Raw genomic sequence first — 22,015 nt, 5'->3', positions numbered from 1 at the left:
GAATATTTATGAAATATCTGTCCTGCGAAGGCATTGCCGCTGTGTGAACAAGGGAAGCAGAAACCTGCCTAAGCTGTAGATGGAGAGCTTTGGGAGAGGTTAGACACTGTCCTTCATGATTATTGGGCCAGTGCCCCTGGACACAGACAAAGGACTCAGCAGAGGCAGGTGTCCTCGGGAAGTGACCACAGCCTCAGGGAGCCCTGGCATTTGAGCTGACACACATGCATACAAAATAATACACATGATGAGGGAAGGGAACCAGGCCGAGACCACTGAGGACTGTCCTTCCTTTCTAGTTGGTAGAATGGCATGGAAGATCTCTTGAGAGGCAGCTTAAAAGCAGCAGCTGGCACCCATGCTGGGGGTTAGTCATACAGGTAGGATGGTCCAGAGCTCTTTGATGTCCTATGTGACATATGACTGGTCAGCTCCTCAGAGGTCGGGCACAACAGTTGCTCTTCATAACATAGCCATCATAAGTTCCGTTATGCCACCGAGGCAGAAGCTCCATCACTTACTTGCCTATAGCTCTTCACCCTATACTGATATAGTCCCTCCTAGAGGAAGGACAGACAGACACTCATAAAATCAAGAAAGCTTGTGAAACATAGAAGATTCATGAGCCCCCCCCCTCCCAAGGTGCTAAAAACTGCCAACAGTTGCGGGGCGGAGTAGACCCCTCCTGCTGAGCTTCAGGGATGCAGCTTTCCTGGTGTGGGTGCTCTTCTAAGTAACCCCTTACCTAATGCTTCTGTAAATAATCCCAATAAACCACCGCTTCACTGAGCTAGACTTGAGTGTAATAATTTCTTTGACCAGTTAGTACCCCACCTGGGGTGAGCAGACCTTTGCTCATTTCTGCTAAGGAAAAGCCACAAATCCCTCTGTAGATTGCGGAAGGGCCAGGGCTGCTTGGGGCAGGGACTCTGCAGCTCCTTCAGACAACCCTCAGAGTTAGCCTTGGGGGAGAAAAAAACTAGGGTTCCTGGCTGCTGTGTAGGCTGGTTAACCCCAAGAAGAGCGCTGTGGGCAAGGGGATTCTCAGTAGTTGTGGGATATTTGATAAAACAAAAACAAAAAAACCCACATGATTTATTAGGTTTTGGATTCCCAGAGGAATCATTTAGGTACATTGTCTCTAAATTCAGGGTCAGATGCTGTATGTCATCTTCCCCTGTACCCGGGAACCAATTTTTAGGAGTTGTGGGGAGGGTCCTTGACCATCTGCTTTGATCAGTGTCAACTGCAGCTCCAAGCTTGTGCCCTGTGTCCCTACACTTCTGCCGTAGCTGGCCTGGAGTGTCCACCTAGCCAGCGACTTCTTTCCTGGAGCAAGATACCACACCAGTGTAGGGGCCAGAGGCCAGAGTCTCGACAAAGATGCAGAAATTGTGGCCGCCATGCAGCATCTGGCTGCCATAAAGCCTTTATAGACACTTGTTTGCAAGTGTCACGCGGTGCTGACCACCAGCCCAGCCCATAAATGCTTTATGGGGTCTCTTATCATCTGTCTTTGAGGCTGAGCCTTTTATTTACTGCACCTGCTAGCAGAGTGTGCACTGTGGGAAGGCAGAGCCTCTCTGTCCACACAGCACGGACACAAGGAAGATCTATGTCTGGGGCTGGGACAATTGAAGTCTAGACTCTGTTGCTCCCCCAAGTGACATGGGCAAGTGCCTTGTCACAACCACCTGGCCTCTGCCTCTGAGCCTTGGCTTTTTCCTCTATAAAATGGAGGGGTTTCAGGTCTGGCGAGATGGCTAAGAGTACTTGCCACACAAACATAAAGATTTGAGAGAGGATCTCAGTAACTGTGGGAGTGGGGGTGGGGAGTCCTGTGTGGTGGTACTTGTCCACAACCTCAGTGTTGTTGTGGGCAGACAGGAAGATCACTGTTGCTGTGACCACGAGTTCAGCTCAGGTTCAGCAAGAGGTCCTGTCCTAGGGAAGAAGGCAACAGAGCAGAACACCTGGTGTCCTCTTCCAGCCTCCACACGCATGCACAGCACATGTGCCCATACGTATAAGAGTGTATCACACACACACACACACACACACACACACACACACACACACACACAGTGGTGGAGGTAGGCCAATTAATTTCACAGATGTTTCAATAAATCTAATTATTTTTAAAATAAGCACGTGTTTCTTCAGTTTTTATCACAACTATCCCTTCTTGGGAAGGCTTTCCCTGACCACAAGATCCCCCCCCCCCCGGCTTGGTACTCTTATCTCCTTGTCCTGATTTAGACTTAATATTACACATTGTACATACCGTCTGATTACTCCTGGAGGGTGGGTAGTTTTGTGTTTTGAACACGCCTGTGTTGGCGAAACAGAAAGAGTGCCAGGAACACAGCAGGTGTACAGCCACCACCGGGTGAATGAACATGGGGTGGATGCTTCCCCATCCTTATTGCCTGCGCCACCACCAGCCCTATCTGTCCCGGAAGGAGGTTGCTTGGTCTATGTTCCCAAGGAAACTTGGCTGCAAGCAGAGCCTTTTCTAGAGGTTGTCATGGTAGAACTAGGCAGTTCTCCTCCTGTGGAGCCCGTGGTGCCCCCTGCCTGCGGCTATCGGCAGGGCTTCTTTCAAACCATCTCCACCAATAGCAGGCATTCGGGTGGGTGGGTTGCTTAAGTCTCCAGATCACAGATCCTCTCATCCCCAGCCACTCATGGGAGTGGGAGAGGGCTTCCCACAGGAGGCTCCTCCAGCTATGGCTGAAGCTATGCACTGAGTAGATAGGGACATATGTGTGTGGGTCTGAGGTAGGAGCATTTGAGGAGAAGAGTGTCTGTGTGGGGGCGAGTCCCCTCTTCTGCTAGCTTGCTCTATGGGGACTCGGTGTGTCCTCAGTCCAGTCAGAGCATGCCTCCTGCCTTCACTCTTCCTGCAGGGGCTCCTGGAGATTCAGAGGTGGGGATGGAGACATTTCCCCACAGAACCATGCCTAGAGGTTCTGGTGGTAGGCCCTGCTCCTGGTTAATAAAACATTCAGTCTTTGTACCAAGAGACCTTTTCATGACACCTTACTTTTTAAGTACAGAGGCCCCAAAAGTCACCATCTAGGTTGGATCTGTGTGCACTCCATTTAGCATCCTGCCAGGGATCTTTCCAGAAGTTCAGAGACAAGGGCTGCCTCTCGGAGACTGGTTCCCCTTGCCTTTCGGTGCTGTGTGTGCCAAGCCCAGGAAGTGCTCAGATCACCCTCGTCCCCCTCCCTCTTCTGCTTCTCCTGCCTCACTGTGCCTGGCAGGAGCTCTTGAGCAATGTTTCACAGAACCACCCATAGCTGCCTTTCACGGGTCAGGGATGTTGTCTTGCAGGAGGAAGCATTGTGCACACAAAACTGCTCACACGCGTGTACATGAATCTGCCCCAGAATGAGTGGGCTGGTGTGCAACTTTTGACCTTTGATTGTGCATGTAGTTTGTACATGTGTGTGCATACCCCACACATCTCTGCACACATGCGTGTTTACATGTCGGGTATGTTCTGATCTTGGCTCACTGATTGAAAATTTCATTAGCAGACAAGCAGTCCCCGGAAGGACTGGAGTCAGCAGTTACTTTTCCAGCTCACAAAGCAGCATGGATTTGGCCGCACCTGGTCCACCAGTCTTGGCCCCAGAGAGAAGCGGGGGGTTGGGGAGGGGCCTTGACATACTTTTCTGTTCTCTGTCCCAATCTGATCCCCCGACATGATACACTTTCCAATGTCCAGTAGCCATGGGGTTTGGAGTGTTACCCCTGCCTCCACTCTTTCCTCCCTGGAGTTGGGGCCCCTTGCTATACCCAGGGGCACCTCCTCCTTCCCCCCTCCTTGGGGAGCTCTTGGAAGAGCACAGCCGCTAATCAAGCAGCATGATCGTAATCAGCTTTGATGGGCTCTTCTGCAAAAGTGCATTCTAATGAGGTGGGGGAGCTGAGCGAGAGGGTGGGGGTGGAGGAACCAAGCTTTCAGGGTGGTGGGGGAACTGGCTTCCAGGCCCTTATAGGAGTGGCTGGTCTGGAGAGGAAACAGGGGCCCCTACCCCTCCTATGGTTGCATATTGGCATTTTTTTCAGACCCTGATGAGGGGGAGCAGGAAGGTTTGCACACAAGCCTGTACTATACACAGACAGACACACAGATAGACACAGTCAGATACACACAAATAGACACACAGCCATAGGTACTCAGACAGAAATACAGACACAAACATAGATCCACACATTCACAGACAGACAGATACACAGATGTACAGACACAGAGACATATACATAGATAAACAGACACAGACTTATAGATACACAGGCGCATACAAAACAGATACACAGAGTCAGACACACAGGCACACACAATACACATAAGTACACGCAGAGTCATGTGCTCATGTCCTCTCTGCCCCTCTCCTTGGGCTGGGAGACATTGTCACACTGTACTATCACTATAGGCCCAGCGAGTTGCTGAGCCTGAATGCATCAGATTCAATTCATTAGGACTGATCGCTCCCTGAATGGGGCTGAATAATTGATGAGCAGGGAGCAGCTTTCAGGGTGTTCTCAGTACTCTGAGGCTTGCTGGAGCCTTGTTATTGTTGTTGTTGTTGTTTTTTTCTTTTAGCTGACAAACCCGGCCAAATGCTTTCTGGAGCATTGGGCACAGGGAGCAGAGCAGAGGTTAGATGTTTTAATATGTGATGTTTACACTGTACGCTCTCGGCCCATTGCTTGTAACGGAAATGGATACGGGCTTCTGTGATGCCCAGTGGGGTGGAAGCAGGGCAGGCGGAGCTGTGCCACATCAGTGCCAAGTCCATCTCCCCAGGTATGGAATGGGGTTGCGGTGCTAGCGCGTGGGCCAGGGGCTGCGCAGAGAGGGCATTAGGTAGGGAACACCCTGGCACTGCGGCAGCCTGAAGCAGGGGATGGCACTGCTAATGTGCACCCCAGCTCTCTTTTTCAGGCCTGAAAGAGCCACAAAGCCCCTGTTCTTGGAGCTCACAGTGTGGCTTCCTGTAAGTTACTCCAATCCAGACTATTGTCTCAGATTTGGTTCAACAAACACGGGCTGTCTGGCGCTGTGACAGGTGGCAGGGTGGGTATACACAGGATGCATGTGACCCGGCCCTGAGAACTGCTCAGGGCGAGTCAGATGACTAAAAGATAAGAGGCAGAGGGAGGAGGGCTTCTTCCACCTTTCGCTGTGACCGTGAGGTTCCTGGGCCTTCCCATCCGTGAGGTCATTGTCATCACGCAGGGAGGGGCCACCATCAAATACAGCATGTGTTCCCCCAAACACTTTCCCCCCAGACAGCCCTTGCCCTGGGCATGTGCAATGCTGCTTTCAGTGTCAGAGCTGAAAAGCCTCCAGGTCCGAGACCTTCAAGGGCTCCCCATGTGTTGGGCCTTCTTAGTCCTGGGCTGTCTTCTTTCTTCCTCCCCCGGGCCCTGGGCTCTGCCTTGCTTTCCCTTCCTGGTTAATTGTACTTCCCTGTCTTCTCTACATGGTATGGGGAAGCGGTCTTTCCAGCTTCCCCTGTTTCTCCTGAGAGAATGATATCTGCAGAAGGGATGCCCTGAAGTTACAGGGGCCCCTCCCTGGTCTCAAGGGCATTGGCTTCCTCTGTGGCCCTCCAAACACCACAGGTTGCCTCTGTTCTTGAGGTGGAAGCTGGAGCCAATTCTAGGTTTCCAGACTGTCCTCCTCGGGCCTGCATCCTCTTCTGGTATTTCCTGGTCAGGTCTAGCAGAATCCACTTCTCCTGTTCCTAGAACTCACAGGACCCTCATCCCAGGTACTCTCTAGATAATTGCCATGCCTATGGATCCCAAAGGATGTATTTGGGGTTACCATAACTTACACCATCCCAGAGCTAAGGGAGCAGAAGCCTCTGAATTGTTCCTTTAAAATCAGTGTACCTGAAGATTTAGGGGATGGCCTCTGAGGGGCTACCATAGACACATAGCACACACCCAGATCCCTGCTCCGGTCACCCATCAGGTGAACAAGAGAGCTTTGAGTAGGTTGGTGACTGAGCTCCAGGTCTCAGGGAACTAGAAGATAGTCTTTCCCATGTCACCACGGAGGCTGGAAGTGTTCATACTGGGCCCAGGATAGAGCCAGGGTGGTTAGTGTCTTTCCTCTACCCTGGCCTCCTGCTGCTGCTCTCCAGAGTGGCCCTGCTGAGTACCTTGTGGCTCTTTCCTGACATCGGCCACCCATGGTAGGCCATCATCCCTTAGCTGAATCCTTGCCCAGAAAACATACAGCCTTCCCTTGACTACAACTGAGCTTTCAAACCCCTGGGTCAGTGCTGTTTGTTTGTTTGTTTTTTCTTCCTGCAGCTTTTAGCCTTGCATCCATCACCTTTCTCCCAAAAGTCAAGCCCGTTTGGTCTTCCTTGGGCTTCTACTCACTGGCAATTGCCTTCTGCTGAACACCTGCACCAACAACCCCGGGAGGCAGGCAGGCAACGACTCCAGGCGGGGAGGGCCTTACCTTTGACGGCAACGTGGACGCTCTGGCTGATGGAAAGCTGCGGCTGGATGAGAACACTGCACAGGTACTCGCCCTCATCCATGCCTTTCTGCACGTCGGTCAGCTTGAGAGTCCCGTTCTCAAACACCACCTGGCGGTGGTTATCCGGCAGCAGCAGGGCGTCCTTGTACCATTTGATGGAGTAGTAGGGGTAGCCGATGACCCTGCAGTTGATGAGTGTGTCCCGCCCAGCGACGGCGGTGATGTTCCTCATGGCCCGGATGCTGGGGGGTCCTGGGGAGTTTGGGGGAAAGTGGAGAGGAGGGGCAGGTGGCGCCATGAGCCAGTGCCATTTTGTGGTGGGGCTCTTCTCTCTTGCTTGATCCCTGAGCCTTACCCCTGGGGCTAGATACCAGGTGAGGGCAGAGGGAGGACTCTCTCTCAGTTAAGTTCAGAGATTGCCAGGATTGGGGTCACCCATGTGACCCCAGAGCTCACTGTTGTCATTGTGAAATAGTTGCAAACAGGCATGAGCCACACATGTTTATTACAAGGATCCAGTCCCTTATGGGACTGGATGAAGCCAATCCACAGCCGCTACAGGGAACCACCAGGACTGGGCCAGGTGAATCCTTATTTAGGGAGAAACTAGGATTGGGGTGTCAGTAGTGAAGCAGAGACATCATGCCTTTTCTCTGCCTGCTCACACTGCATTTGTACCCCAAGAACCTCCCATTTAGTAATAAACTATCCAAAAGGCAGCAAGAAGGTCTTGGCCATATGAACCCACATGTTGTTTTCTCCAATAAGGGGAATTGTGTTGGAGGTACCTGAGAAAGGGCTACAAATCTGGGTTCTGACCACATTGGCTGGGGGTGGGAGCATCCTCATCTAGACTGACTGGCAGGTAGCCTTGTGGGAGGGGGAGAAGGAAGCATGGAGTCATCATGAAGGGACAGTACTAAAGAGCGTTGGGGAACTCCGGGACAGAACAAGAAAGTCTCCCAGGGCTCTGGATCTGTTCCTGATCCAGTGCAGACAGGGATACAGGGGCTTGGCTGAATAATGGCCTCACACTTGTTATGTGGGATGGGAGAGCTAGAATAAGTGAGTTTAAAATGATCTCCATTTGCACGCCCTTCCCTGCCTCAGGTGAAATGGCAGCACCCCTGGACCGGCGTCCATTATGACAGTTTCCCTGTCCTCTTGTCCTTGGGTTAGATGTCACTGATAGGGTCCAGAGAGGACCAGTCGGTCTGAGAGGTCTAAGGGCATCAGAGGAGACGGCTTTCTCCATGTGAACTAGAGAACTGAGGGAAGGGGTGGCTAGCACCCTGGGGACTCTTCTACTCCTCCACATCGCCTATCTCTGGGAGTCACCCAACTCTGACCTCAGTTCCAATCTTCTCCTCCTGAAGTCTTAGGCCTCTCACTTGAGAACATGATCTCCAGGCCCCTGGCTGTCTACAGCCCTTAGAGCAGGCCTGGCTCTGTGGAGCATGCCGGGAGTTCACTAGTATTAAGGTTGAGTATGCCCTACTTCTATCTGTTTTTGCCCTTTCAAAACCCTGCTGGGGGCTGGCAGATGCTAGCAGGTGCACAGAGCACTGGGGGCCCAGAGTGATTTGATGGGGTTGATAGGATGGTCAGGCTGGATTGTGGGAGTGAAGGGGGAGAAGAATGGGGTGGACTACCAGACACACACTCACACACAAGAATGGCTGATGGGACTGTGGTGGACAGGAGAGAGAGAGAGAGAGAGAGAGAGAGAGAGAGAGAGAGAGAGAGAGAGAGGAAGAGAAAGGAGAGAGAAACCTCCACTAAAATCAAAATGACAATTATTAAGAGGCACACAAGAATGATGGTGACTACAAAGATGGCAAAGGAACTCAAAAGCCTATTCTGATATTTAAATGTGGACAGGCACCTCTTACGTTTATTCGCGCCTGATATTCAGCACTGCCCACCGAGTTCCGCGCTGTGCACCGGTACACGCCCCCATCCCGGATCTGGGGGCCCGTGACGTTCATGTGGCTGATGGTAGTGCCGTCGGACATGGTGTACTGGTTGGTGCGGTGGCTTCCATCCCGCACGATGGGCTCGTCGTCCAGGGCCCAGGTGACCGTGGGGGGCGGGGCGCCCTTGGCAGCACACATCAGTGAGAACTGCTCCCCGGGGTTGACCACCTTCTCGCTGAAGGATGAGACGATGCGGGGCGTGCCGTCTGCAGGGAGCGAGGAGCCCCCTTCAGGGTCACGAGTCACAGAGAGACTAACCCCCCAGGCCACCCACCCAGTGGCTGGGAGGCGGCAAAGTGGCAGCCAGGGTAAAGACAAAGGGCTGTCACGTGTGGGTTTGTGCCATACACGAACCCTTGAGGTGCAGTTACTACCATGGGGTGAGAGGCAAGAATGGTGTTTTTGAGCAGGTTGCTTCGTTGGTGGGTGATGGGAGTAGCGGTGTGGACAATTACTCCCACTTCCTCTGGACATGGTGAAGAGTGGATTAATTACTACATTAAAGATGCTCCTCTACTTATTAATAAAGACTGCAAGGCTCAGAAGGCACTGTGCATGAAGGCATGTGTGGGTGGAGTCTGTGAGCAGTCTTTGTACTTGACCATGACAAGGATGGGAAGTAGTAGTGACATTTAGCCCTATTAACAAAAGACTTTATGGTTGAGGTTTAAAATGCAAGTTTCCCAGAGATGGGAGTCTGGCACCAGCCTTAAGCCTTGGCTAGCCACATAATCTAGGATGAGGCAATTAATTTCACGTACCCCCTTCTTACTGTGGAATGTGGGGGTGGAGTTCCCACCCTGATCATCCTTCCCCACAGGATTGTGTCAGGGATTAAAAAGACATTGAGCACATGATACCCCATGAATATGTATGCTCACATATGTCCATTTAAAAGAAAAAAAATATGTCTGGAGGAGTCATGCTTGCAGGGAGTTTCAGCCCTCGGAAGGCTGGCCTGGAGGATTGCCACCAGTTCAAGACCAACCTGGTCTACATAGTGAGACCTTGTCTTGTAAAAAAAAAAAATAAACAAACAACCAAATTAAAAAGATAATAAAAGTAGATGTTTAAAATAAATAAACAAATAAATAAATAGCAGGGCAGATGTCATAGTGTTATTGATATTCTTCAATGTCACATCAAAATGCCAATGTTTACCAGAGACCTGGCCAGCCTGCCAGCCCTGTCCCTACCTTTGGATGGAAGAGACACTTAGCTAGAACTGGGGAGACCCTGATGCTTTCCTGGGCTTGGGAGGATGTGGCAGTGTCATGTGGCCACTGTCCCTTCCTTCTCCTTTCTCCCCTCTCTGTACCGGCCCCTACCTTTCTGTTTTCCCAGCTTTATTTTCCAAGTCTTTGTTCTCCTGGGCCACCTTCTAAGGTGCCAGAATTCTACCGAAGGCAAAAGATTGGCCCCTCCACGTGAAAAAGTGAGCTAGCTTGTGGGGTACTCCTGAGTGGGAGGCCCCTGAGATGACGGATATCCATTTCAGGGGAGCCTGCACTGGGTTGGCGTATTTGCTGGGAAGAGTGGTGAGGGGCTGGTTGAGCAAGCATTGGGGCTTGTTGTGCACAGCCCTGTAGATAGGGGGAGGCACAAGGTCTTAGGTTCCGTGTTCAGTGGCTGCCCAGCTACGAGGCCCTGCAGTGAGACCAGAGAAGACCCACCCTTGAAGGCCTGAGGTGGGCATATTCGTTAAGACGGAAGTGGTGTGTGCCTGTTGCTGTGTGTGGCTTTTTGTAGTAGAAGGGATAAGCTGGGGACACACTAAACCTAACTTGTTGGAAGGTGGGGTTCCTACCAGCCCTGAAGGTCCCTTTGCACTAACAAGCAAGAGGCATCTCCTCTGTGGCCTCAGCTTGTGCTGGGGATCATGGCTGGGCGAGTGGAGTGTAAGCTTGATCTGGGGCTAGTTTTTGGCTAAGCACCTTGACTGTGCACAGTGTGGACAAGCATACACAGAGGTGCCGTGTGAGGGACCCTGGGTGGTGGCAGCTGGAAGAGGAGAGAGAACAGGATGGAAACGGAGACCCCTGCTTAGAAACAGCCTGTTGAGAAGAGGCCTCAGGTTGGAAAGGATTCCAAAGTTCAGAGGCTCCTGACACCACAGCCTCTGGAAAAACCAGAACCTCCAAGACTCTAAAGAAATCCCTCTACTAAGAAAGCACTAGTAACTGTTGAGGGCAAAGATAGTATATTAATAGTGTTTTTAAAAACCCTTGTTCACCGGACATGTGGCCAAAGCCTCAACTTCCTGAACTTCAAAATAGGGTACACTAAAAAGGACCTCCACACAGAGCCCTTGCAAAACTAATATGAGGGCGTGGTGTCTGCCATGTGTGCACTGAGCACTGGACGGAAGCCTCCCAGCACAAGCAACACCTCTCAGGAACTACAGCCCTGCTCTGCCCTGCCACACACGCCCACTCACCTTCCAGCACAATGATGGCAAAGTCCTGAGCTGTCTGGGCCTTGCGAGTGGCAAAGCACTGGTAGGCTCCCGAGTGGCTCTTCTGAGCCGAGGAGATAAGCAGAGTTTCGTTGCTGAGCCCGCGGATGGAGATGGCCTCCCCCGGCAGCACCAGTTCAGTGTTGCGGTACCAGCGGATGGTGAACTCTGGGGAGCCTGTGAGGGCGCAGGACAGGATGACCGTGCTACCGATGCCCGTCTTCAGCTTCTTTGGTGTCAGGGTCACATGAAGGGGGTCTGAGTGGCCAGGTTGGGAAGATGTGAGGACGTCAAGGGAGGTGGGAGGAGAGGAAAGGGATACAGAGAGTTTACTGTGATGGCATGTGCCTGGATAGATAGACAGAGGTCAGAGCCCAGCTCTGGAAACATACCCGTGTGAGATTTGGGACTAGGAAATCTGCTCTGGGTCTCAGTTTACCTATGAGGCATGTGTGGATACAAGCCAGGATTTTCTGCTTAAAGTTGTTCTGGTGACCTCTACTTCCCTAAGGTGGGTCCCTCCACTTAGGCAGAGCTTCACTGCCCCCTTAGCTTACCCAGAAACCTGGGACCTCGACTTACACAGTGGGCGTCCAGAAATCAGAAGGCACTCTCCTTCCTGCCCGCTGCCTTTTGTCCCCAAGCAGGCCACCAGCCTTGCTTGCTGCTAGCTTCCTGCCAGCTGCCTCTTGCTCCCATGCAGGCCACCAGCCCTGCTTTCTGCTAGCTGGATATCCTTTGCATGCCTCTGGGGCTCCATCACCTCCTTCCCCCTTACCCATCATCCTCTTTGCTGCAGTCTTTTCCTGCTCAGCACGTTCATGGATCCCCCAAACTCAGCATGGAATCCAAAGTCCACAGAGGCCCAAGGTACCTGCCCCCATCTGCTGTCACTAAGGTTACACATCTAGGACATCAATGACCTGTATGTGGCATTCCCTGGAATGGTTTGGTTGCAGAATCTAAACTCTAGGCCTAGAACGCTCTGCCTAATTCCCGCTGAGCTCTGGTCACTTCTTCTAGTGAATCTTCCTGGATTTCACTTCTCCTCTCACTTTAAGTCTCTCTCATACTCCCAACCAGGGAATCATCAATGCCATACCCAGCCATCTGTCTAGCATTACCCTTTTTCTCATCCCTTGGATGGTGGGCCACCTGGAAGCAAAGGCATCCTGGGCATTATGTCCCCACCAGGACTCGGACTATGAGTATCATTGACTGGATGGATGGTGGACTGGTGGCAGCCCCAAGTCGGCTTCCCTCACTAATTTTCACTCCTGAGCGCTCCTGTGCAGTTCAGGCTGCAAGAGTGTAGGAAGCTGGGGACCTTTTAGGAGGGAATATTAGGCCTACAGGGATGAGAGACGGTTGTACCACTTCCTCTTGAAACTGAGCCTCCAGCAAACCTCTGTGTGTGTGTGCACTGTGGGTGTGGACATGTAGACAGTGTGGAAGTGGTGGTCTGTAGTTGACCTGAGGAGTGTGGAATAGTGTGGGTAAGTGTGTATTGGTACAGGTGTGTGGGCCCCACAACTATATGGGAATTAGGGGAAATGGGTGGGTAGACTTTGGATGCTCGTGCCTGTGATTGTGAGAGTATCTGCTTTCTGATGTGTACTGGGGCACGTGTGACCGCCACAACTTCGCCTACAGTCATCATGCTGATATTTTAAGGGCTTGTAATAGGTGTGACCACCTGACTTATTTCTCTCTCCTCTCTCTTTGTGCACGTGCACACATGCGTCATTTTGTCTTTTGAGACAGGATGTGACATAGCCTGTAAGCTTGCCTAGCCTTGAGCTCCTAATCCTCCTCACAAGTATGCACCTGGATTAGATGAGACACTTTGCACAGTGCTGAGAACAAGCGGGGAGGTACTACTGTTACGATCCTTCTACCCATCCAGGGCTTGCTCTTGAGCAAAGATTCCCTAGTTTTGTTTTGTTTTGTTTTGTTTTTTCCAAGCACTTGCCTCCTGGCTGCCCTGGAGCAGTTCTTGGGAGGTCTTTTTGTGCTAGTGTCACCGTGACTCATGCAGGGGACAACCCCCACTCTACATTACGGGTAAATGCACATGAACTGTTAAGGCTTTCTGGGCTGTAGGAGGGTGTCCAGTCCTGACCTGGCTAGGGAGTCAGAGGTGAGGCTGGAAGGCCAGCAGAAGCTCTGCAGTGTCTGTGGCGCACCTGAGGGGCTCATGAGAAGGTGGCGAGAGGTGGAGGGATACCTTGGCCAATCTTTATGGCATCGTGGACTCTGCCGAGGATGGAGTAGAGTCACCCTAGGTAGCTCCTGCCTTGTCAAGCTGAAATGGCTTCAGGGAACTGTCATGCTGTTGAGTACCATGTTCAAGGGCTCAGGCTAATGCTGCCTGATACCTAGAGGGGTCCTCAGGGTTCCCAGATCCCAGCTCCTTGGCCTTCTGGCTGTCAGAAAACTCAGGATATTAGAGCTCAAAGGAGCCTTGGCATCTTATGGATATGGACCAGAGTCAGAATGGACAGCACTGAGAGAAGACCTAGGGTACTTCCATGACATCATCTCCCCTGCCTTCACTGCCTCTGCCTGCCTTCTGGGGCCCATAAAAGAAGTCTACAAGGCTTTGCTGCTTTCCATAGCTTCCTGAACCCCAGGGCTCTATGCCAAGAAGAACATGGATGAACCAAACTCCGTATCCATGGCAGCTCCAGGTACAGCCTAAGTGGCTGCCTCTGCTCGGTGTCTGATCTGATGGATCAGGACCCTTGCCCATTATTCTTAAAATCTTGGACTGTCACCCTAGATGGAGACACAGTCCCACCTTGTAGACTACCATCAGTATTGACTTCCTTAGCCAGACATAGCCTTCCCCTAACAAGCCCAGGAGATCTCCTTTTCATAAACTCCCCACAAGACCCCCACAGCCTGCTGGATTCCTGGAGAGACCATGTGACTGGAGGTGACGGGTACTGCTGCTGATGTCGGGACTGAAAGGGAGGGTTGGTTTCACACCAGTGGCCTCTCCAAGCCATAACCTAGGAGCTCCTCTTGTGGCAGCAGGAGGCAGGAGCAGGGCCTGCATGGTCATGGTACCCCACTGCACAAAGACTCACCGATGACTGTGAGGATGCCATTGGCCTCTGCCGACCCAAAGGTGTTGGTGACCTCACAGATGTAGGTACCACTGTCCTCAGTACGCAGGTCACTGATGGTCAGCCCTGTGATACGCTTAGCCCAGCGGCTGTCAGCAGGGAGGGGCCGGCCATCTTTGAGCCAGCGGATGGCAGGGATGGGGTAGCCAGAGGCAGCACAGGGTAGTTCCACTGTGTGGCCGGTCCACACTTCCTGGGAGTGGAATCCATCCAGGATGGTGGGTATGGACTCTGCAGGGTCTGGAAGAAGAAAGGGTTAACAACTGAGGCCATCCTGAGCGGAGGACATAGGAGTGAGGAGAGGGTAGTAAGGCCTCCAGACAGAAGCCCTGTCCCCACGCTTACAGAGAGCAGGTTCTAGGGTGGCAGCATTTGCAGAGGAGGGCATGTGCCCTCCATGTGTGTGCTTAGACCAGGCTGAGCCCTGAGAATCATGCTTGTGAGCCAGGCTGTGTTGATGGTTGAGGACATGGCAGGGTCAAGTCCGAGGGTCAGAAAGAACAAAAGGACACATATATGACAGCTGTCTTCACCCTGCTCTCAGGACGTGATAGTGGTGTCAACATCTAGCAGTTATCGGTGGACCTCAAACCAGACTGGAGATCCCCCAAAATAGGTAAATAGTCGGGGCACCCTGCCCTGTCTTGAAGTTTTGGTTATAAGCCTAACCTTTGGTGGCTAAGTCAGCTCTTCAGTTTCTTGCTCTGCCTTCTCCTCATAATGTGGGCAGGCTCAGAGTTCATGCCAGAGCCCTGAACCATGTGAGACTAACCAGGGGAAGCCGGCACCTGTGAGAGCTGTGACCCTAGGTGGTAGAAGACCCAAGGCCCTGTGGCTGAGATGTCTGGGTCATTTATGGGTGTTCCTGTCTACTCTCTCAGCCCAACTCCTCACGGGCAGGTGTTTCTGGGATTCTGCCCTTCGGGTCCCGTCTCTGCTGTCAAGGGTCCACCAGCTATTCTCCTGTATAGAACACCTCCATTTGTTTCTCTTTTTAGGCATGGTCTCTAGCCAAGGTTGGCCTTAAAAGTCACATCACTATGGATGACCTTGAACTTCAAAAAAATTTATTATAGTGTGTGAGTGTGTGTGTAGATGGACGTGTGCACATGCGCGCACACACTTTTGAGCACATCGGTGTGTATATGCCATGGGTCATGTGTTGAAGTCAGAGAACAACTTACAGAGTTGAGTCTCTCCTTCTGCTGTGTGGGTCCTAGGAATCTAACTCAGGTTGTCACACTTGGTGGCACCTTTACTGTTAGGACATCTTACTATCCTATGATCTTGAATTTCTGGTCATCTTGCCTTTACCTTGTGAGTCAGAGTGTGCTACCATGCCCACTTTATTTTGTGCTTGAGATCAGACCCAGGGCATCCTATGCGATAAACAGGCACTTTACCAATTGAGTTGTATTTCCCTAACACATCCATCTTTTCTTCCTGCTTAGCAGTCCAGGCTTACCCCTAAATGCTTGGCCATCCTCCCCTCCTAGCCTCTTGAGTGCAGGGATTCACAGGCATGAGCTGTTAGCCCTGGCTTTTCTACTGACTCTCAAAGTCATCTCCAGCCCAGTCCTGACTGTAGCCTGTCTTGTCTGCACTCCACACTGAGGCAAGCTGGGTCACCCAGACATCCAGCCAGTCTGCTCTGCACAACCCACTCTGGTTCATTGTTCTCAAACCAGCCTCAGAGGCGGCTCATACACACCTCCCCCTACCCGCTGTCACTCTCGCTGGACTCCCATGGAGTTCCCTTTCTTTCCCTTTCCTTTTCAAACAATCCCTTTGCCTTTTTAAAAAACAAAACATGCAAAATTATTTTTTTGAACGGGTAATATATGCAGGTGCAAAGCTTCAGAAAAGCCAAAGAGTTTAGATGGAAAGGTGGCCGCCCCCAGCCCCTGGCCTTCTCCTACTGTCTGTCCCTCGAGGCCAAAACTGCAGCTACCTGTCTATTTTAATAGCAGCTGCCGCAGGCCAGGCATCCATCTTCCCAGAAGACAGCCAGGCTTCTTGAGGCAGTATTGACCTGTGATGCTCCTCCTGTGCCCAGTGTGGATTAGGGTTCCTGCCTGTTGAAGCTTCCGTTTCTCAGGTGTGTGTGGGGGCGGGGGAGGGGCACTCAGGAAGGAAGGTGTTCCAGTGAGCTGGCTTTTCTGTATAAACTCCACACTGAGGACTTTATAGACTCGCGCTGCATTGTAACTTCAGAGAACTCAGAGAGAGGGATGAGGTTGCTGAGACCAGAGAAGTGTGGGGACCAGCCCGGAACCACATGGCAGAGCACAACCCTGAAGGCAGGTTGTTCTTATCCTTGCTCAGCAGATGGGGCCCTAGATGGAATCATCCAACATACTGAATTTTGTTTGAGTGAAGAGGAGAGCTACTGACCTCCCGCACCTCCCTTCACCAGTAGGGCCATCTGCCCTTTGCTCTTGCCCCTTGGAGAGGGGTCAGGGCTGGAGTCTCTCTAGAAGCGGGACTTTCCAGAAGGCTGTCTTCGTTTCTGCTCATGGCTAGGTTCTATGTGCTCTCTAGTCCACCCTGAGACTTTGGGTGAGTCTCATGACTTCTGCAATGGGTGTCCTCTCTGTACACAGTGGCCGTGACTATGGTGCCTCCGTATCTGATATTACTTTCCTAGACAACACATGGCAGGATGCGCGCTACAGTGCCTCATCTCCCTGTGTCTACAGGGGGTGCAGATGCATCCAGTGATTGCCATTTGATGCTCATCCTTCCTCTGTGACAGACTTGCTGTCTTCGCCCCTCCTCCACCCCAGTGGAAATGGTTGATTGGTTGGGATCAACAGAGCCAGTGCCAGAGAAGAATTACTCAATGTGACATTTAATTGATGCGAAATACACAAATTCCATGGCACAGGGCAGAATTTACAAGCGGAGGGGCTGCCGGGGTGGTGGAGGAGGGGTGGGGTAGGGGGGAGAGAATTAATCACTGAGGCCCAGGCGTGAAATTAAATTCTGGGGGGTGTTCGGGGAAAGAAGCCTTTTTCATTACCGGGGAGCAGAGAAGTAAAGGGCTGTGGTGTGTACACGTCACATCCCAGGAGGACTGGGTGCTACCAGCGTGGGCACAGGATTGGGAAAAGACAGACAGCCCTGCCTGAGGTTGGGTCCCAGGTCAGGCTGCTGGGATGTCCTGAGATGTCTGGACTAAGTCTGGAACCAGGGTAAATGCTGTGTGTCCATGTCTGTCCTGCATGTCCTGGGGAACGGGAAGTTGGTTTCACATCCTGTCTGGTCCTCAGGCTCTGCCTCACGGTGAGGCCTATACTAAGTTGTCTGGGATGCTGGTGCTCCATTGAGTGCTTGGGGGAGGGAACTCTCTAGAGAGCCCTACGTCATGTGGGCAGATGTTATCGGGGAGGATTTAGGGGAGACTCTTTCTGTAACTGCCCTTGTCTTGGAATGTGATAGGAATGGGGTGAGACAGTGCAGGAACAGCAAGGTAAGGACGCAGATCTCCCTGCTAAGCTGCAGCTTCTGGAGACTTCCCTGGCATCAGGTACCACTAAACTCTGCATGCTGTAGCCTGCGACCTCCTTATGACCTCCCAGCTAATTGTATTTGCCATTCTTGGTTCTCAGACCAGCGAGTGGAGGTTGGAGACGTGATTGGATGTTTGGTGGTACAGCTTACAAGGAGCCTCTTGCGCCATCTCCAGCCCAAGGGTCAACCCCACCTTTGGAGGTGGGGAACCCTTTCAGGAGGAGCTTATCGGCCCTGGCCTTAGAGGCAGGGAGCAGGTGCTTCCCTGGGATGGGCAGGGCTTAGGAGGTGCGTGGGGGCAGGGAGCTGGTGAGCCTAGAGGTTGGAGCTCTCCCGGGGCCATTCCCGGCTTCCCTCTCATCTCACTTGCTGTTCTGCAGAGACAAGCAGCTTGCAGACAAGCTCCCTTGTCACACCCGATCACATCAGGGCCCCGCGCCACTGCACGGCCTCCCTTCCTCTCCTCACTTCCCTTTGTCTTTGTGTTTCTCTGGTCTGGGTCCAGGTCTCCTCTCCTGGTCACCATTCCCTCTGTGCCCAGGCTCCTCTCCCGGGTTGACCTCTCTGTTCCCTAAGGCAGGGTTTTATTTTTGAGTCCTTGGGCGTGTGGTATGTCTCTTACTGTTCTCCCACCATGCCTTTTACGCACCATGATGGTGTAGGATGAGAAAGAGAAAAGCTGGTATAGCCTCCAGCTTCCGGAATCTGTTCTTTTGAGGAAACCCTGCCTAATTCTCACAACTTACCCCATAGCTGGTGGTTTAACCATCAGAGCAGAGAAGGGAGGACTTGGTGGAGGCGAGCAGAGCAGGCTAGCAAGAGAAGGTTTTGGGCCTCCCACCCCAGAAACTGCTTGAGAAGCATGCAAATGAGATGCAAAACACCATGCAAACAAGGCCCTGTAATTTGGAAGTAAACCACTCCAGTGCAGCACACTCTGAATTGGCTGCAGATTCAGAAGTCCTACCATACACGGTCTGTGCTCTGGCCCAGTGTCATCTGCTCACACAGAAGCACAGTTTCCATTGATGCTCATAATGCCACAAATGTTTACTTGGTACCTATTGTGTGCCACACACAGAACCAGACATCAGAGATGCGAGGGTCAAAGTGGGGAGCCTGGTTCTTGCCTCCTGATTCCGGTCTTCTTTTTCTTGTTTTCAGCTATTCTGGGTAGATGAGATGGGTCCTGGGGAGTCACCTGTTGATGAGGGGTGACCTCTGCAAGTCACAGATGATAGAAGCAGACAGAGAGCCCTAGTCCTTCCCTAGAGGCTGGAGTGAGGCATTACCTTGTGGCTTTAGTCCCTCCAAAGTGAAGTTGTATCAGTTCTTCCTCTCTCTAAAAGCCATTCCACCACCTCCTCAAGGCAAGGATGCTTAAACTGTAGGTCAAAACCCCTCAGGAGGTTGTGATAGCCATTCTGTGGGTTGTAACCAGTGCTGAGAAAAATCAAAATTGCATGGGCTACAATAGAAAACACTGTGTACGGAGAATTTAGAGTTGGGAGTGTGCTTGCCTAGCCTGCATGAAGTCCTGGGCTTGACTCTCAATATGGCAGAGATCTGGACTGGTGGCACATTTATCCCAGTGCTCAGGAGGTGAAGGCAGGCGAATCAGAAGTTCAACAACATTCTCAGGCCAGTCTGAAGACTTAGAGTTCATAAGACTCAGTCTCAGAAAACAAAAAGGCAAACCAAACCAAACCCAAGGAATAACAAAACCTACACGGCAGAAAGTTTCAGAAAAGTGTGCATGCTTGTGATCCTAGGACTTGGGAAGCTGAGGAAAGAGGATCACTGAATGCTTCAGGTCATCCCATCTCTAAAATACACCCCACCCCAAAGGAGGTATCAGAGCCTGTGGTGACCGTATGGGGAAAATCCCAGAATGCATTGTACAGGAGATGGAAGAACATCTGTCTATGAATGGACATAAAATATTTGGAGCCTTATACCTTTGCCCCTCTTTGCCAGAGGTGGTGTGTGGGTGTTCTGCTGACCCTCCCTGCCTCCAACAGAAAGGTTCTACAGCTAGAGGGACCAGAGTGTGAATTCTGACTGGGCACCCCACTGGCTCAATACCTGAGGCAGGTCACTGGACTCCTGGGGAAACACAGAGCATCCCACGCACCTCACAGGGCTGTGGATGCTGACCAGGTAACTCAGGGAGCACTACCTGATACTCAGGGTGCAGCACACACCCTTCGTCTCTCCTCAGACACCACGATCACCCCAGAACAAGAACCTCCTAGAAACATTTATTATTTATATTCTACCTGCTCTCCAATGCTGTGAGGTGGCCTCCAACAAAGTGTACACACACAACAACAACAATAAAACAACCAAACAACAAAAACTCCAGAATCTTTGGGAATACTTAGAGACACCAGGAAATGAAAAACCCTCCTGAGTACTACAGATCTAAAATACTACAGATTTAAACAATGAGTTTCCTGACAATGGCTAAAAGAGGAAGTGGTGGCGGTGGCAGAGGGAGTGGAGAGGATAGCGAGGTGTGCTTGAGAACCATCAGACACATGGAAACATTTCAATCCTTCAAGAGAGCCAGGTGTGGCCTGACAGTGGCTCCTGGACCCAAGATGCCTCTAGAAAAGCTCTCACATCAAGGCTACTTGACCCAAGCTGGATGAAGGCTTGCCGAGTGGTACCTATGTCCACGATCGTTACTCTCTTTCTCAAAGCGGATACAGAAGGCGTCCCGTATCCATGGAGGGTTGGTGTACCTCGGCAAGCAGCCTACCTGTCACAGAGAGCCGAGCCCCGTTGCTCTGACGAGTCTCCCCACTGTATTTGTGCTTAGTAATGCAGCGGTAGGTGGAGAGAGCATCTTCCTTCTGCACGTCTGAGATGTAGAGCCCACCATGTGAGGTGATGAAAAACCTGTTTTCTGGAGACACAACCAGATAGAGCCCGTTACTTCTCTGACTGAGGCAGCTCTGATTGGCAGGTGGTCTGCCTGGAGCTATCTTGAGCCAAGACAGTAGGAGAAAACCAGGGATGAGGTGGTGTGACCTCACGTGTGCGTCACCGCCAATAGGCAAGGCTTTTAGCCACACACAGCACAAGGTCAAGTAGAGAGGGCAATACTTTTTCACTGTGGTCACTATACATAGCCCAGGCTAGTCTCAAGCTCAGGACTTTCCCTCCTCTGTTCTGAAGGACTGGATTGTAGTAGATGTCACCACACCCGATAAGGAATTAGGCTTTAGCATCAGACTGAATGAAATCGGTGTCTCCATTGTTTTTTTTCTACTTGTTAACTGTGCCGTCTTGGGCATCACTTAACCCTCTGAGTCTTAGATGTGCAGGTACTTTGGCATATGTTGACTGTATCAAACGGCAGCCTGCAGAAAGTGCTCACACAGTGTGGAGGGGTCCTCTCATTGTCTACCCTTGGTAGGAGTCTGCAAAACTCGTTGCCCAGTGACTCCTAAAATTGCTAGGCTCTGCTTTTGTGGAAGAAGCAAATGTGCAGTGACGTCATCGGCCTGGGCTGCAATCAGTCACTGTACCAGAACTTGGGGTTCTGACTCCTAACCTTCCATCTACATCAAGCCAAACGAAGCCCTTGGAATTGCTGGCATCTGTCTTAGGGGAGGAAGCAAACGTGTAGTGAAGTGATTGGCCTGGACCACAGTCAGTCGCCGGGCAGGGATTTGGGGGTTCTGACTCAGCCTTCCTTCCAAGCCAAACACAGGCTTAAATTCTTTCTGCACTGGGGCAGTGGGGAGGGAGACCCAGTCATCATGGCAGCTGTGAGCAGCGATGGGCCAAGCTCTGTGTTTACTGCCTGTGCCACTGTCCTTGCCTCACTGTCACCCCTGGTTGGCAGGGAAGCAGAGTAGACTGGCAGTGGGACACTCACTTGGTCGCTGCTGCTGTACTTGTCCATAGCAGGGTCGTTGTCTGTGTGCAGGTTCCTCCAGTGAACCTTGACTCTGAGCTAATGACAGCTGATTTAAGGGGAGAGGTGGCCTTGGCTTGGGGAGTGGCTGGTGGCAACAGAGGACTCTGCTCACTGAGAACAGACAGCCTGGGGCCACATTTGGGCTCTGCTATTAGCCTTAGGTGACCGTGCTTATCCAGGAAGGATGGGGTCAGGGTAGGGGAGTGATGTGAAACCAGGGGATGGGCCTATCAGCATGGCGGGCTCTAGGACAAACCCTACACCCTACAGTCTGGATCTTACAGAGGTCTGCAGCCCTTTCCCTGGGACAGACTACCAATCCCTCCCCCACCCCAACAGTAAGAGCTCAAGTTGTGACTTGCCCTATAAGGAATGTTCTGCGATGCTTTCCTGTTTGCCCTAAGCACACACTTAGGTTATGTGTGTGTATGTGTGTGTGTGTGTGTGTGTGTGTGTGTGTGTGTGTGTGTGAGAGAGAGAGAGAGAGAGAGA

At 51.8% G+C, this 22,015-nt stretch overlaps 1 protein-coding gene across 1 annotated transcript in view; it reads right to left on the bottom strand.

Moving 5' to 3' along the window:
• Positions 1–22,015, bottom strand: part of Dscaml1 (DS cell adhesion molecule like 1) — a 332,236-nt gene that overhangs the window by 72,354 nt on the left and 237,867 nt on the right. The window contains exons 4-8 of the mRNA XM_026778910.1: positions 20,357–20,503; positions 14,041–14,319; positions 10,931–11,206; positions 8,403–8,699; positions 6,497–6,769 (exon numbers count right to left, since the gene is read on the bottom strand). Coding sequence (XP_026634711.1) covers positions 6,497–6,769; positions 8,403–8,699; positions 10,931–11,206; positions 14,041–14,319; positions 20,357–20,503 — 1,272 coding nt within the window. The remainder of the gene's footprint in view (positions 1–6,496; positions 6,770–8,402; positions 8,700–10,930; positions 11,207–14,040; positions 14,320–20,356; positions 20,504–22,015) is intronic.

Source organism: Microtus ochrogaster, chromosome 5, assembly GCF_000317375.1.
Source record: "Microtus ochrogaster isolate Prairie Vole_2 chromosome 5, MicOch1.0, whole genome shotgun sequence".
NCBI classification, from domain to species: domain Eukaryota; kingdom Metazoa; phylum Chordata; class Mammalia; order Rodentia; family Cricetidae; genus Microtus; species Microtus ochrogaster.
This window is presented reverse-complemented; position numbering and strand designations above follow the sequence as displayed.